The sequence below is a fragment of the Mauremys mutica genome, unplaced genomic scaffold, assembly GCF_020497125.1.
Source record: "Mauremys mutica isolate MM-2020 ecotype Southern unplaced genomic scaffold, ASM2049712v1 000624F_np12_subseq_113676:253899_obj, whole genome shotgun sequence".
Taxonomy (NCBI): Eukaryota; Metazoa; Chordata; order Testudines; family Geoemydidae; genus Mauremys; species Mauremys mutica.
In genome coordinates, this window is record NW_025423019.1 from 47,389 (window position 1) to 64,448 (window position 17,060).

Genomic DNA, 17,060 nt, shown 5'->3' on the forward strand with positions numbered 1-17,060 from the left:
CTCTCTTGCCTTAGACCAGGGTTTTCAATCTAGCTGGCCGGTGGGGGATGACCATCTGGCCCTTCCCATATTGCTAAATGGCAAGGACAACCTAGTATGGAAAATGTTGAGATCCCTGCTTAGACCAAATGCTCCAATTGTTACTGTGACATATTCTTCATAGAGATATTATTATGATACGAGTATGGTATAATTATGATGTATTTTATGCAAGATGGGTCATGTGAGATATCATCGGAAAGGTTATGATTTACTGGATATGATTATCCTATTTGTATACATGTATCACTTTTGTATCTGATTCACCTTCTCTGTGCCAATCATATTGGTATCAGCGCCACATGGAAAATCTCATGCAACTATTTTAGCCGCAGTCTGGGGTCTGATTCTGCTCTCACGCTGGTGTAAATCAGGAGTCACACCACTGAAGTCATGGAGTCAAACCTTGGAGAGGGTCTGTCTTCAGTGCAGAGTTAATCTGAGCTCTTAACTGGCTTTTAGCCCTAACCCCCCTTCCCATCCATGCACAAACCTCTCCCTGGAGTTCAGGGGCATTTCAACCCAGCTGGGGGATAAGTAAGGCCCTGGGCTCCACATTCACTCAGGCTGTAACCACTCACTTTGCAGTGAAGACACAGTGTATGGGCTTATCTAGACAATTTATCGTGTCTAGACTAGACAAGCGCTCGCCCATCGACTCCAGTACTCCACCGGAGCGAGAGGCACAGGCGGAGTCGACAGGGGAGCGTCAGCTGTCAACTTACCACAGTGAAGACACCACGGTGAGTAGATCAAAGTATGTCGACTTCAGCTACGTTATTCACGTAGCTGAAGTTGTGTAACTTAGACCGATCCCCTCCCCTAGTGTAGACCAGGCCTAAATCACTCCAGTGCTGGTAATCCTGCAGTGTCGTCCCACAATCCCCCCTGCGCCCAAAAAGACAGACAAATTCTCCCACAATTCATTGGGAAAGAATCAGTGTAGCTCAGCATACTGCAGCACACAGGACCATGGGATATGCCCCCGAAGTCCTTATGACATACACACGGGAGTTCAGCACCAGTGAGGACACAGTAAGACAGTAAGGCTTTGCAGTGTGGCAGCTTGCACCTGGGTTAGACTAACCCAGGTGCCAATTGCCCAAGTTAACTCTGCAGTGAAGACACACACTGAGTGAAAGCAGAATGAGGCATCAGCATCCAAAGCAGCAGAAACTAGAAAACATACTGAAAAAAGGCAAGATAGCAAACAAGATACTGATTCAAATTCTGAGCTCACCCTAGTTTTGCATGACTTATTTGTATTATGGCAGCACCTGGAGATCCCAACCATAGTGAGGGCCCACTCTGCAATGTGCTGTATACATAGTAAAAGATAGTCCCTGCCCCAAAAACCCTTCAGTGTAAACTGGCTGCAATGCAGTTAGCCCAGAGCTATACTAGTAAATCTCCCTCAGGGTCTCCACATTCTCCGCATTGTATAGTGATTTTATAGCCATTGTATAGTGAGTTCAATGAGGGTTGGGAGGAAGTCTCTTATTGTGACAAGTAATATAAAAAAATGGAGCTGGATCCTTGAGACTTTGAGCATGATTCTTAAATGTCAGTACCATCCGTTCTTCATGGTAACTCAGGGATGTGATCGGCATCTTCTGAAAGCTGGGCAGATGAGCCGGTTTGACTGGGATGAATTGCACTGAACCTTCACTCCCTTACTCTGCGTCAGATCCATGGTCCGATGGAGGAATTTGCCAGGGCTGAGCTTCAAACAGTGGGGATGCTAGAATGGATAAAGAGAAAATCCTGAGACTAGCAGCTGCTACAGATTGTTTTAGTCACTGAATGGACGTGTAGATTATTTCTAAACTGCAAAATCAGTACCTCATTTTGTAGAATTTGGTCCTGTTACAAATATCCCTAATTCTACTGCCTGCACTTCCAGCGTCATGGGAATATGGCAAACTACTCTCATCTTGAGAGCTGAGTCTAATGTTGGTCAGCTCACCGTAAGAAAGGCACAGAGGAGATTGCAGAGATCCAGAAGAGGTCCCTGAAGATGTGAACGGTAAAGAAGAACTTGGCTGTCTCGCTTTTACAAGGGGTTATGTAGTTTTGCCCAGCAATCAACCTATATTACACTTAATACAGCTCATCATTTCTTGTGAAATCCTTATAGTCTAGTGGGGATAATTCATCTGTCTCCTTTACAAGATGCCTGGAGACAGTAGTTCCCCTTCTTCCCCTTTCCTCTCAGCTTATTTTCTAAGAGTCTTCTCTGTGTGGATCAACTCCGCTTTCACTCTCATTTTCCTGTGTCCTTTTTTGAACTGCAGTACTCAAGAGTGAGTGCAGTATTGCCCCAGGAGCCAGAACAGTGTCAAACAGAGCAGGATAATTGTCGCATTTGATGGACGTGTGATATGCTAATTAATTAATACAGTTGAAGGCCCCGATCCTGCAATGAGCTTCTCATGTATGGACTGCAGACCAATGCAGAGCCTCACTGGGGCTCTGTCCATGTGACCGCACTGCTGGATCAGGGCCCTATTTTATATATAGGCACTGTATTGTTGATTTATATGCAGTGTATCCCTACCTCTATAACCCTCTGACTGCAGTCTGGGGTGCCCCTCCTCCCGTTCATATAGATGCATTTGCATGTTCCTTCCTACATGCCCCACTTCTCGTTTGTCTCAATTCCACCCCCTTCTCCAGCGTATCAAGATTGGATGGCATTTAAATCCTACCCCCCACAAAGCCAGTTGCGATCACACCAAGTTCTGGATCATCACCCTTGGCTCCTAGTCACAAAGGAAGGCTCTGAATGGTATGGAGCTCAGAAGGGATCCCCACAGGACTCCACTCCATACCCTCCTCCCATAGGGATTCATTAATAAATGCTGTCAATCCACTTCCATTTACTGCACCTGCAGTTTCTCTTTGAAACTGCTACATGGCGCCATATCAGATGCCTTCTGCTGTGCCCGCTCCGGTTTCTTTATCTACTGAACCGGTTACTCTCTTAAAAAACATAAGGGTCAAATCCTGCAATCCTTAATCTAGTAACCCCCCACTGGCGTCAATGGAATTTTTGCCTGATTACGTTCCGAGGACCCGATGCTGCCAGGTGCTGAGCGACACCTGGAAGATGCTCACTGGAAGCTGAGGTTACTCTGCATGATGCTCAGCATGTCACAAGGGAAGGCCCTGTGTAAGGACTGCACCAGCTAGTCCTAGGCTGGCATGGCAGAAATTGCTTTTGATGATGTCACTCGACTGTTTTAACAGCGGTTCGAAACCTCTCCCCAGGACTGGTGGTAAAAGTAGCATTTTCTTCTCTAATTCCTTGAGGGGACCCTTCTTCCAATCTGTCGTTATCAATCCCCAGCCTAAGGCATCCATCCAGGGCCTTGTCCAAAGCACATCAGAGTCAATGGGCTCTGCACCAGGCCCCTAGACACATATATAACAAGGTGTTAAAACATCTGTATTCACATTGGAGACAAACCCCCTGCCCTACAGGGGAACACCCAGGAGTTCATGTCACACAAAACTCTTGCCAGCATTTAGGCCAAGTCTACAATACAAAGTTTTGCTGGCATGCCTACGTCGACTAGGAGCATGAAAACCATCACCCTCACTGGCACGGGTATGCTGGGATGGACACATACACACAAGCAGGCACGTACCCCCTCCCCCATTCTGGCCAAAGATTCCATTTGCCAGGTAGTTTATGTTGGTCTTGGAGATGCTTTATCAACACCGACAAAAGAACTCCTTTGACAGGGATTTGCTGCATCTACATTAAGGAGCTCTGCTGGGATAGCTGTACCGATATGGCTGTCCCGTCAAAGCCTTTATAGTGTAGACTGGCCCTGAGGTACTGTGACAGTCATGAGAGACAGATAGGGTGACCAGATGTCCTGATTTTGTAGGGACAGTCCCAATTTTGAGATCTTTTTCTTATATAGGCTCTTATTACCTCCCACCTCCTGTCCCGATTTTTCACATGTGCTGTCTGGTCACCATAGAGACAGATGCCATAGGAAACTGCTACGTGTGAGTCTTTGTGCCACATTTTAGGGCTGGTAAATTACAGTCAGTTCGGTTCACACCATCTAAAATGACTGCTGCTTGCTTGGCATGAGGGAACATAGTGCCAATGGCTCCCCAACTCCAAACTCAGAGAGCTGTCGTCTCTCTGGTAGCTTAAGCAACGAGATAGAGCAGCTTACTAACATGGAGAACTTCTGCTCATCCTTGCAAAGGCCTTCTTCCCTCTTTCACTCAGCTTTGGTACTGGAGCGCGAACAGGGGCTGGCCGTATCCCAGCATTCCACTGGGCACTCTGAGCTAGGATCTTAGCTGTTGCTTTGGTAACAGGGTACCCCGTTGATTGGTGAGTAGCCCAACTTGGGCGAACTGGTCCTTTGGGGCTAGAGCCAAGGTCTGCAGATAAGGACAGCTGGGAAGAGAAAAACAGAAAGATCATATTCTCCTAACAGCCACAAGGGGATAAAAATGTCTGAGCCCTTCGAAAACGATCTAGTATCCTTGGTTTTTAAATGACATACAATTATAGTTTTGTTTTGCAGCAGTGACCTACGCTATGTTACTACAATTCCACAGATCTGTGTAGTAAGCTACACAAATAAGAGCACTTCATATATTTAGGGGGCGGGTTGTGGAGTGGAAAAAATTCCAGCCTTTCATGAATGACAAAGGAAGCCAATTAGAAGCAGCCACTAAAGGAGGCTTGCCCACATTAACTGAGTCTCCACAACAGCTCACACTTTCTGGCCGAATTTTGTCCTCAGACATATGTGCACGGCTCCTATTGAAATCAGTGGGCAAACATCCATGGGCAGAACTTGGGATGTAGTGAACCAGACTGATCTCCTTTATGGAATCAATGTATTCATTTATATTATGAAGGATTCCAGCTGGCAAGAAGTTAGCTGTTTATAGCTGAACCTGTGCAGCGAGCAGCAGTTTGCATTAGCACTAATCATACTTTGCACTTCTACAGCCCCTTTCAGCTCAGAATCACAAGGCCCTTTACAGACGAATTCAATCTCACAGCAGTCTGTGCAATATGCATGGGCTAGACTGATCTTTTCCAACAACAATGAAGTGCAGCCATCTCTTGGGTGCCCTAGCAAAGCAGAACAACTTGGCCCCATAGCCGAGGAGAGGAAGTGAAGAGAACAAGGTGGAACTGAATCTGCCGGGTGGGAGTTAATAATAAACACTCACAATCACCAGCATGGAATTTACCTCCACTAGAATTTGGCCAAGATTCCGGGGCTAGTGCTCCTAGTTTTATCAAAAGAGCCGTGGAAGCTTTAACCACCACAAGTGGCCAGGACTTGTGGTTTATGTCTCATCCAGAAGAAAGCAGCTGTAGTCTCCTTGCAGCAGGTGGATGCAGACCTGACTCAGAGGGAACTGCACCAGTTACTGAGTCCCCAGCACCACTTCCTGCAGGATTCTTTGGAGGTCTCCTTTCCAAGTGCTGACCAGGCCCAACCTTGCTTCCTTTGTGAGGTCTGAGGCACCATAGTGCAAAGGTAGATCAGGCATAGAATTTATACACAATGGTCAATTTTTATCTTTTCATTTTACTAGTCAATGTCTATGATTAATTAGAAGTAGCCAAATATATTCCTACCATTACAGTGATTGTTTAGTCTTTTAAAGAAATCCCATAATGTTTCAAAAGCAGCTCGTGAGAAGCTGCCTGCTAGCAATCTAGCCCTTGTTAAACTGATCCAAATCATTTGTTTATCCCTTGTTTATAACACTGAAAAACCATGAGTATAATAAAACATCTGCTTAGAAATGCACTATGAAGCAATGATGGCCGATGATGTTACTATAAGCAGACTATTGTCAAGAATCAAACTGTTGTACAGAAAATTTAACACGGTTTTGCATTTTCCTGTGATCACTTGATATGACTGCGGTGGATATTGTATAATGCTTAGTGCTTAATCCTCAAGTTAAAAATAAGCAGTCCAATGATTGCCAAACATCAACCCAAAGAGAAGCCAGGAAGTATGCAACAGCTTACGATGTCCTTGTGAGTGATTGAGCATGACAATGTAAACAAGGACATGACAGGTACAGTAGGTTTTTCTTCCAGTAGGGAAGGAAACACACGAAGGCGAGTAAGCAGTGGCTGTTGCAATGAGCTGACTGTACCTTGGTTTTGCACTCCTGTGTTCTTGGTGATTCAGCCGCGGAGTGCTTGAGGATAGGAAGGCAAAGCATGTTACACCACAAAGCTAGGCTGTGCTTTTTCAAGAAGAGTGAAATGTACAAAGGAGTTTGATACTGCAAGCATTACCCAGAGTAATTTTTGCTCGCATGACTAGTCCCAGGAAATTCAATGGTACTACTTGTGCAAATAAGTAATACTCAAATTATGAGTTGCAGAACTGAGGCTATAGAACTGAGGCTATATTAGTTGGCTAGAACTGAGATTTGCCACTGCCCGAGGCCTCGGCAGTGGCAGAAAGCTGGACATGTGGGAAATGCACAGCTGGCCCTAAAAGATGTTCCTTCCTCAAGTCACCAGCTCCCTGCCAATATGCGTGGGGGAAATTAATTCCTGACCCCAAATACTGTGATCTTATCACCTTAGAATACAGGCAACAGTAACTCAAGAACATTTGTGGGAGTGGAGCAGCCACTCACACAGAACAGAATCTAAAGCATGAAAGGGGAAAAAAACAGCCATGATTGCTGAGGCTGTAATATTTCTCACAGCTGTCATGAGCGTCAGACTTCGTGATTTTCATCTTGCTAATAAAATGGCCATGGTTTTGACATTTGGACGTTTTTGGCACGAGACCGATTATTCTGCTGAACAGCTGCAAAAACCTTATGTGGAGTCTTAGTAGATGAGCCCATAGGTTTGTAAAGGAGGCTGTCATTTGGGAGCAGTGACAACACTGCAGGGACCAAAAGGTCCAAATGGGTGGACTCACTATGGGGGCGCATGGCTCTGTATCAAAAAGGACAGGAGGGATGACCTACTGTCTCGGGCCCTGGACTGAAGCGCAGGAGACCTGCTTTCAATATGTGAGCTTGGACAAGTCACTCCATCTACTCTGTGCCTCAGTTTTGCATCTGTAAAATGGGGACAATACTTCCCAAGGTGATACAGTCCAGATAGTATGGGGCAAGCTTTAGGGCCCTGATCTAATAAAGCACTTAAGCAGGTGCTTAACTTTAGTCATGTATCAGAGGGGGAGCCGTTTTAGTCTGGATCTGTAAAAGCAGCAAAGAGTCCCGTGGCACCTTATAGACTAACAGACCTATAGGAGCATGAGCTTTCGTGGGTGAATGCATCCGATGAATTGGGTATTCACCCACGAAAGCTCATGCTCCTATAGGTCTGTTAGTCTATAAGGTACCACAGGACTCTTTGCAACTTTAATCATGTCAGTTAGTCCCATTGATTTCAGTGGGACTACTCACATGCTTAAAGTTAAGTGCCTGCTTAAGCACTTTGCTGGATAAGAGTCTACAAGGAGAGAGGTGATGGCAAAGCACTCCCAAAAGAGAAAGGGCTTGATTCATCACTGAGCTACTCCAGTTTTACACTGGTGTTATTTCACTGACTTCAATGGAGTTACACGGGCATAAAACAGAAGTAAAAAGTAATGAATCAGGCCCAAAGACTTTGGACCAAAAATTAAAACCTTACAAGAGTCATAGCTTACAAGTAGAAGCATGTGGGGGAGGGGAGAGCCAGTAGCTCAGTATATAAGAGGGTCATGATTCTCCCCAACAAAAATGATGGGCCCAATTCTATATATTCTCACATCTCCCACTGGAGGCAATGGGCATTGCATGTACACACGTGAGGGAGGGGTTTGGCCCTATAGTCAAAAGCCAGGGGCTTCAAAGCTAATTTTACTTGTTACCAAACAAATTTTGAGCTTTTCTTATTTGTTGCCATAGTTTCCAGGACTCGTGGCACTGTAACAATTACACCGTGGTCTTCCCCAAAATTTACTCTAGCAAATGCTACCACCCCACTGAAAAGAAACCAAGGGGCCAAACTCGGACCAGGCCCAGTGGATGCTATTCCACTGATTTTTAACAGAGTCTGGGTGTGGCCTGAAATTATTTCTTTCCTTTTGGTATCCAACACCCATTTTTTACTCTTGTGAATCTGGAACACTATCTCCTTTTCTCTTATATATTAACCCTTTCCACACCTTCATTGTTCAGTATAATAGTCTTTGGTTTCATTCACTTTCAGTGCATTCATCTTACATGTCTTCATTATAATTTTATCTTTTGGTACCTGGGGCATTTATTCTTTCAACATGCTTCCTTCTTTTCCAAAGGATTAATTTAAAAGGTTTGAATTATAAGCCTCTCTCTTTGGGCTTGGCTGACATGGGAATCTTTTAACAATTATATTTAAACAAGATTTCCCAACCTTATCTTTACAATCTGAAACCAAGATCTATTGACAAAGTGCAGCCAAGAGTATCCGAGCACTATCATTGCCAGGAGGCGTTAGAGATGGATCGGTCATGTGCTTCGGATGGAAACTGAGTCCATCACCAGAGCAGCAATAAGATGGACACCTGAAGGCAAGCGAAAACGAGGCCACCAGAAAACAACCTGGCGAAGAGCTGTGGAAGCCGAGCTGAAAAACCTGGGATGCAGCTGGGGAACCATTGAAAGACTTGCCAGAAACAGACAGGAGTGGAGGAGATTCGTCACTGCCCTAAACATCAGAGGCGTAACAGGAACATGATGATGATGATGATCTTTACAATAAACAGAAATTATTTTTTGATATTTTCTACTTGGTTATATAAATAATTTTGTCTCTTTCATCAGCCTAAGGAAAATATACTATTATCATCATAGTGTCATAATCAGCAATGGCTAGCAGGATTATAGACTGTCTGGGATAATGTGAAAGAGGAAGAGTAGGTTGGTTACTGAAACTGGGGACAGTCCAGGATTCAGGAATACCAAAACGTTACTCCTGGGAGAATTCTGCACCATCACACAAGTGCACAATTAATGTCCCCACAGATTCCTCCACTCTGCAGAATAATTGATTCTGACAGGGAGGCAAAGGGAAGCTGCAAGAGAAGTCATGCTGCAATTACATCTTTTGCACCAGGGGCTGATGTGACTCCGGAAGTGAGGGCAGCTGCAGAGAGGGAGGGATAGAGGCTGCCTTCCTCACAGCGCTCTGCCCATGGGGCCAGGCGAGGAGGCACTGGATATGGGGGGATGGACAGAGTGGGGCAAAACAGGCTGCTGGGGGGATCATACAGACTGGGGTTCAGAAGGGCTAGTGCAGGGGACAGACTGGGACAAGGGCACAGAAGCTAGTGGGGTGACAACATTGAGCCAGGGACTGAATGGGCGTGGGGGTGCAGAGCCATAGGGACAGGGGGGAAGAGGGAGTGCAGGGACACATGAGGATGGGGGTGGCTGAGTGGGAATGCAGGGACACATGAGGATGGGGGTGGCTGAGTGGGGATGCAGGGACACATGGGGACAAGGGCAGCTATGCCTGGCTGAATGGGACATGGGGGTGCAGGAATACATGAAGACAGGGGCAGCTATGCCTCGCTGAGTGAGGGTGCAGGGCCACATGGGGACATGTGCAGATATGCCTGGCTGAATGGGGAGTGGGGATGCAAGGACACATGGGGACATGGTGGGCAGATGTGCCTGACTGAATGGGAGAGGTTAGGGGCAGCCATAGTCTCCCTGGGGGAGGCTCCCCAACTCCCTAACAATCCCTCCCCCTCCCTAAAAAAACTGTTTCATACTTCTCCCACCCACACCCAACAACCCTCCACAGTTCACTCCCAGGCTCCTTCCCAGCAATTACTTCCCTCTCCCTCAGCTCCTCCATTACCCCGACTCCCCCAAGCCTTTGCACTGCTTCTGAGGGGTTCGGGAAATATGTTTCTGCATTGTAGTTTAAACAAATTATTTCTCGAAGTTCTGTACTAATATGCCTAGTAAGGAATCTATTTGTCAAAAAACATTTCCTGAATCTTTTATGTTGTCTGTATTGTTACAGCAGCAAAGAATCCTGTGGCACCTTATAGACTAACAGACGTTTTGCAGCATGAGCTTTCGTGGGTGAATACCCACTTCTTCAGATGCATCACCCACGAAAGCTCATGCTGCAAAACGTCTGTTAGTCTATAAGGTGCCACAGGATTCTTTGCTGCTTTTACAGATCCAGACTAACACGGCTATCCCTCTGATACTTGTATTGTTACAGACATACTTGCTGACACGTATTTTGAAATAAATTACCAAACTAATTGAAACCGGCATGATTATGTAGAGTTATTTTGACAAATAAAATAAGCAGAAATTTAAAATATTGTGTGCAGAATTTTTAATTTTTTGGTGCAGAATTCCCATAAAGGTCCCAAAACATCTAACACAATCTATAAGGGCTACCCTCAGTTCTTAACATGGAAAAAAAGCCAGTGCCTTTGAGAGAATCAGAACAAAAAGATATGGAGCCTTATTCTGATCTCTTTACACTGATGTAACTCCATTGACTTCACTAGAGTTAGTCAGGGCTGCCCAGAGGATTCAGGGGGCCTGGGGTCTTTGGCGGCGGGGGGCCCCCACCGCCGAATTGCCACCAAAGACCCGGCACTTCGGCGGCGGGTCCCAGGGTGGAAGGACCCCCTGCCATGGGTCTTTGGGGCACTTCGGCAGTGGGTCTCGGGGCGGAAGGACCCCCTGCCGCAGGTCTTCGGGGGACTTCGGCGGCAGGTCCCAGAGCGGAAGGACCCCCCGCCGCCAAATTGCCACCAAAGACCCAGAGTGGAAGAAGCTCCAGGGGCCCGGGCCCCGCGAGAGTTTTCCGGGGCCCCCGGAGCAAGTGAAGGACCCCGCTCCAGGGGCCTCAAAAAACTCTTGTGGGGGCCCCTGCGGAGCCCGGGGCCTGGGGCAAATTGCCCCACTTGCCCCCCCCTCTGGGTGGCCCTGGAGTTAGTACTGATTTAGTCTGGTGTAAATTCCCATCTTCCCTGTGATTGCTGTAATGTATTTACGTATTAATAATGCTTGCAAGGCCTGATTCACCACCCGCAAGATTTCACTGATTTCAACAGAGTTACAAAACAGTAATGCTGTGCTGAACAGCCCCCTGGTCTAGATGGTGCTTTTCATCTTCCAAGCGTTTTTACAGACAACAACTATCATATTTAATAGTAATAGTTGGCATTTCTATAGCATCTTCAGGAGCTGCTTTACAATCATTAACTGATTAAAACTCACTCACCCCTGTGAGGTAGTGTAATATTATCCCCATTTTACACATTGGGAAACTGAAGCAGAGAGACTAGAGATGATACTAACCTTGTGTACAGGGGCTGTGGCAGACTCAGCACAGCAGTACTTTTGCAGTTGTGCAAGAGAAGGATGGCTGGTGTTGTGGTGAAGCAAGTAGTCATAGGATTGTTGGGAGGATAAACTCAATGTTTGTGAAGCACTCAGATGTTACTGTGATGGCAGCTGTAGAAAGTGTTTGGGAATTCTGCATCTGCTGGGCTCAGAACAGTAGAGTTTTGTACCAGCTCCTTATAGGCCAGGTGTGGAGGAAGGACCTGGGAGCAGACCAGGCATGGCGAGGGAGTCAGTGGATGGCCAGAGGACCTCTAGTGGCCACAGATCACTGCATAAGGACCATAGAGAGTCAAATCCTATTCCAGTCCAGAGGCTGGTAAAACAGATGGCTGAAGGATAGATTCAGTCCTTACAAGAATTCTGTTTGCTCAAGATGTCTTTGTGAACATTTTGCTTGACCTAAAGGAAGATCTCTGGTAGCTGCCAGCTGTAGATATAACCTTAGGTCCTCTAAGCTGCAATCAGCCCAGCTCGGGTGATGTGTGTGCACATTCCCCACCCCCTATCCTGCTGACGATGATGTTGGTATCAAAAACTCCCATTGACACTACTGGGGAGAATTTCATCCCTGCGCTGGTGGATGGGCGTGAGGCTTGTGCCTCCCAAACTCAGGGGTGCAGAGTAGGGCCACCCTCAGGAATGGAGAGCAGCCCATGGGGACTATGTCATGGCAGGAGCTCAAGCCTTCCCGAAAAACCCTCAGGATATTTGCCCATCACTTCACTGATTCTGTAACGGCTCCAAAAATAAAACAAAGGTCAAATCATGGCCGTGTTGAAATGGAACTCCTGAGACTGTATTATAAAGCCCTGGAAAATGGCATTTCTAAGACAAAGGCTGACAAACTTTAACTAGAGCAACCAGTACAATAAAGGACATAATTGAGCTAGGAAAATAACCTGCACAAGAATTTGCCTGTCAGCCTTAGTGATCTTACTGTTAATCTCCTTTGTAGGCTGGAACATATGGGTTGTCTGGTTCTCATTACTTGGGAATCATTCTTCCAAGTTGGCAAAAAAAAAAATGCTCGCCAGAATCTGCTTATTGCAGCAGCTATTTGTTGCCCATATCCACAAAAGATTATCTCTAGGATGCTTTCTGGAAGCCTGCCTTTCTGGTACTGCTTTCATCTGAGGCTGTCCTATTTTATAAACTGTGACGGGAGCACAGTGAATCCTCAGTATTAACAGCTAGTGGTGCTAAGGGCTGGTCACTCTGACAAAATGCAATAGCACGAAGTATAAACAGAGATCAGACAGTGATGATGGAAAGTTGCGAGTGCAAGAGACTGCTTTAGGAAAAGATACCAGAATCTTGAGAAACTGATCCAGTATTTATAAAGTGCAGAAACTAAGACTGTCTACACTAGCACTTTTGTCGGGCCGGGGTATGAAAAAATACTCCCCTGTGCCGCTGTACGGTGCGCCGTATCGACAGCCTAAATGTCTGGATCCGGGGTATTACAGGAACTAACTGAAGAGCAGATAAAAATATCAATATCTACACAGCAAATTACCTCCCGTATCCACAGAAGTGAATCAGGACCAGATCCTCAAAGGTATTTAGGCACCTAACTTCCATTGATTTCAGAGGGAGTTAGGGGCCTTAATACCTTTGAGGTTTTGGGCTTCAGAGTTTTTGCCACTGATGTGTGATCTGTTCTAGTTAGGTTCTTCTGAGAGCAGGACTGGATCCAAAGAAATGAGACTGAAACCTGAGGAAACAGCAGCTGCTTAGCTATTGAAGGACTCTGTTTGGAACTGTTTTATTTAAACATGTCCTGAGTGGTATGTTTAAGAATAATGCTTTATACTTACCTAGCACTTTTCCTCCCAAAGCCTCAAAGTGCTTTACAAGCACAAATTCTTTCTTGGTAGTTATAACCCGCTCAGCACTATGGAGGGATTAAGCTTCCCAACGCCTCTGGGAGACAGGTATATTAATCCCCGTTTTACACTTGGGGAACTGAGCGCAGGGAAGTGAGCTGCCTGAGGGGGACACAGCTACTCGGGGACAGAGATGAGAACAGACAGCAGCAGCCTCATTCTCCTCCCACGTACACTAGTGCAAATCGGGAGTAGCTCAGCATGCAAGCCTCTTGCACCAGCTACTCGACAAAGGGAATAGATCTGACTCTCGGGAGGAGACTCAATGAGACCAACAGATTTGGAACCCTCAATTCACAGGAGGAAGCTCCCCCTGGCTTCCCTGGGGGCTCTTCACAGAGCATGAGCTGGTATGATGCCTCCAAAGAATGGAGGAGCATCCTCCCCGTGGGAATTGCTAAACTAGAACAGATGTAGCATTTGCATCCCCTCCCCCCACAGCACAGACTTGATGCCACCGGCTGGAGCACAGGATCTTGCCCCTCAGGAACACTGAGTGCAGCTGATGTGACAGCCACCATCTTATCACACTGGGGACAGAAATGGGGACCTCCAGAGCTAGCAGCATGAGTCTCTACAGCTCGAGATAAAGAGCCCGGCTTTACTTGCACCCTCCGTGGGTCAGGCACAGAGGGGGACACAACACACAGCCCTGTGGGTTACACTGGCCACCCCCTATTGCACTCAGGGAGCCCACCTTGTCTTCTCACACCAGTGTGACTCCACTGACCTCTGGATTGTAAGGGAGTCTGGCTGGAGTAAGTGAGAGGAGAATCAGGCCCAGGCAGCACAGCTGCCCGCACAGAATTGCTAAGGGAAGAAAGATGTTCCCTGCACCGTCACCCCCTGGCCAACGCAGTCACGCTGGAGCAGCCATCAAGCTTCTCTGCTCTAAGCATTTCAGAGCCGGGACTGATATTTAGTATATGTTTGTACAATGCCTGGCACAATGGGGTCCTGAGCTAGTCAAGGTCTATAGGCATTGCTGCAAGACAAATAATAATTAATAATCATAAATCTGGCCCCACATCAACAAGTTTTCTCCTAAAGTGGTTCTGCTTTATACCTAATTACAATGTGTTAATGGAATAAATCATTCCTAATAGTAGAATGGCACCTCCTAGACAGCACTGGAACTGGGATTTAAAATGTACGTTACGAGAAAGGAAGAAAATCGCAGTTTTAAAAGTTTACAGTTAGCAAAATCTTATTACGTCTATTTGTGAATCAAGGCACCAGCGATATCTACTGTTATATAAATGCTTTGGGCCAAACATATCCCTGGTGTAATAGATTTAAAATCATAGAATCATAGGACTGGAAGGGACCTCGAGAGGTCATCTAGTCCAGTCCCCTGCACTCGTGGCAGAACTAAGTATTATCTAGAACAGCCCTGACAGGTGTTTGTCTAACCTACTCCTAAAAATCTCCAATGATGGAAATTCTACAACCTCCCTAGGCAATTTATTCCAGTGCTTAACCACCCTGACAGTTAGGAAGTTTTTCCTAATGTCCAACCTAAACCTCCCTTGCTGCAATTTAAGCCCATTGCTTCTTGTCCGGTCCTCAGTGGCTAGGGAGAACAATTTTTCTCCCTCCTCCTCGTAACAACTTTTTATGTACTTGAAAACTCTGATCAGGTCCCCTCTCAGTCTTCTCTTTTCCAGACGAAACAAACCCAATTTTTTCAATCTTCTCTCATAAGTCATGTTTCCTAGACCTTTAATCATTTTTGTTGCTCTTCTCTGGACTTTCTCCAATTTGTCTACCTCTTTCCTGAAATGTGGCACCCAGAACTGGACACAATACTCCAGCTGAGGCCTAATCAGCAAGGAGTAGAGCGAAATGATTACTTCTCGTGTCTTGCTTACAATACTCCTGCTAATACATCCCAGAAAGATGTTTGCTTTATTTGCTACAGTGTTACACTGTTGACTCATATTTAGCTTGTGATCCACTATGACCCCCAGATCCCTTTCTGCAGTACTCCTTCCTAGGCAGCCATTTCCCATTTTGTATGTGCGCAACTGATTGTTCCTTCCTAAGTGGAGTATTTTGCATTTGTCCTTATTGAATTTTATCCTATTTACTTCAGACCATTTCTCCAGTTTGTCCAGATCATTTTGAACGTTAATCCTATCCTCCAAAGCACTTGCAACCCCTCCCAGCTTGGTATCATCCACAAACTTTATAAGTGTACTATCTATGCTATTATCTAAATCATGGATGAAGATATTGAAAAGAACCAGACCCAGAACTGATCCATGTGGGACTCCACTTGTTATGCCCCTCCAGCATAACTGTGAACCACTAATAACTACTCTCTGGGAACAGTTTTCCAACCAGTTATGCACCCACCTTATAGTAGCTCCATCTAGATTGCATTTCCCTAGTTTGTTTATGAGAAGGTCATATGAGATAGTATCAAAAACTTTACTAAAGTCAAGATCATAGAAGACTAGGGTTGGAAGGGACCTCAGAAGGCCATCTAGTCCAACCCCCTGCTCAAAGCAGGACCAATCCCCAGACAGATTTTTACCCCAGATGGCCCCCTTGAGGATTGAACTCACAACTCTGGATTTAGCAAGCCAAGGCTCAAACCACTGAGCTATCTTTCCCCTCCTAAGAAATATCAGACCTACTTCTTCCCCACATCCACAAGGCTTGTTACCCTGTCAAAGAAAGCTATCAGGTTGGTTTGACATGATTTGTTTTGAAGAAATCCATACTGTTATTTATCACCATAGTATCTTATAGGTGTTTGCAAATTGATTGCTTAATTATTTGCTCCATTATCTTTTGGGGTACAGAAGTTAAGCTGACTGGTCTGTAATTCCCCGGGTTGTCCTTATTTCCCTTTTTATAGATGGGCACTATATTTGCCCTTTTCCAGTCTTCTGGAATCTCTCCAATCTTCCATGACTTTTCAAAGATAATTGCTAATGGCTCAGATATCTCCTCAGTCAGCTCCTTGAATAGTCTAGGATGCATTTCATCAGGCCTTGGTGACTTGAAGACATCTAACTTATCTAAGCAATTTTTAACTTGTTCTTTCCCTATTTTAGCCTCTGATCCTTCCTTATTATCGCTGGCATTCACTATGTTAGATGTCCAATCACCATCAACTTTCTTGGTGAAAACCAAAACAAAGAAGTCATTAAGCCCTTCTGCCATTTCCACATTTTCTGTTATTGTTTCCCCCTCACCCCCTCATTAAGTAATGGGCCTACCCTGTCCTTGGTCTTCCTCTTGCTTCTAATGTATTTGTAGAATGTTTTCTTGTTACCCTTTATGTCTCTAGCTAGTTTGATCTCGTTTTGTGCTTTGGCCTTTCTAATTTTGTCCCTACATACTTGTATTAGTTGTTTATATTCATCCTTTGTAATTTGACCTAGTTTCCACTTTTTGTAGGACTCTTTTTCTGATTTTTAGATCATTGAACATCTCCTGGTTAAGCCAGGGTGGTCTCTTGCCAGACTTCCTATCTTTCCTACACAGTGGGATAATTTGTTCTTGTGCCCTTAATAATGTCTCTTTGAAAAACTGCCAATTGTCTTCAATTGTTTTTCCCCTTAGACTTGCTTCCCATGGGATCTTACCTACCAACTCCCTGAGTTTGCTAGCGTCTGCCTTCTTGAAATCCATTGTCTCTATTTTGCTCTTCTCCCTCCTACCATTCCTTAGAATCATGAACTCTACCATTTCATAATCACTTTCCCCCAAGCTGCCTTCCACTTTCAAATT

The 17,060-nt window shown here is 45.5% G+C and overlaps 1 protein-coding gene across 1 annotated transcript in view; it reads right to left on the reverse strand.

Moving 5' to 3' along the window:
• Nucleotides 1–771: 771 nt before the first annotated feature.
• Nucleotides 772–17,060, reverse strand: part of LOC123357439 (F-box only protein 16-like) — a 45,902-nt gene continuing 29,613 nt past the window's right edge. The window contains exons 8-9 of the mRNA XM_045000674.1: nt 4,240–4,465; nt 772–1,780 (exon numbers count right to left, since the gene is read on the reverse strand). Of these exons, the coding sequence (XP_044856609.1) occupies nt 1,713–1,780; nt 4,240–4,465 (294 nt within the window). The 3' untranslated portion in view covers nt 772–1,712. The remainder of the gene's footprint in view (nt 1,781–4,239; nt 4,466–17,060) is intronic.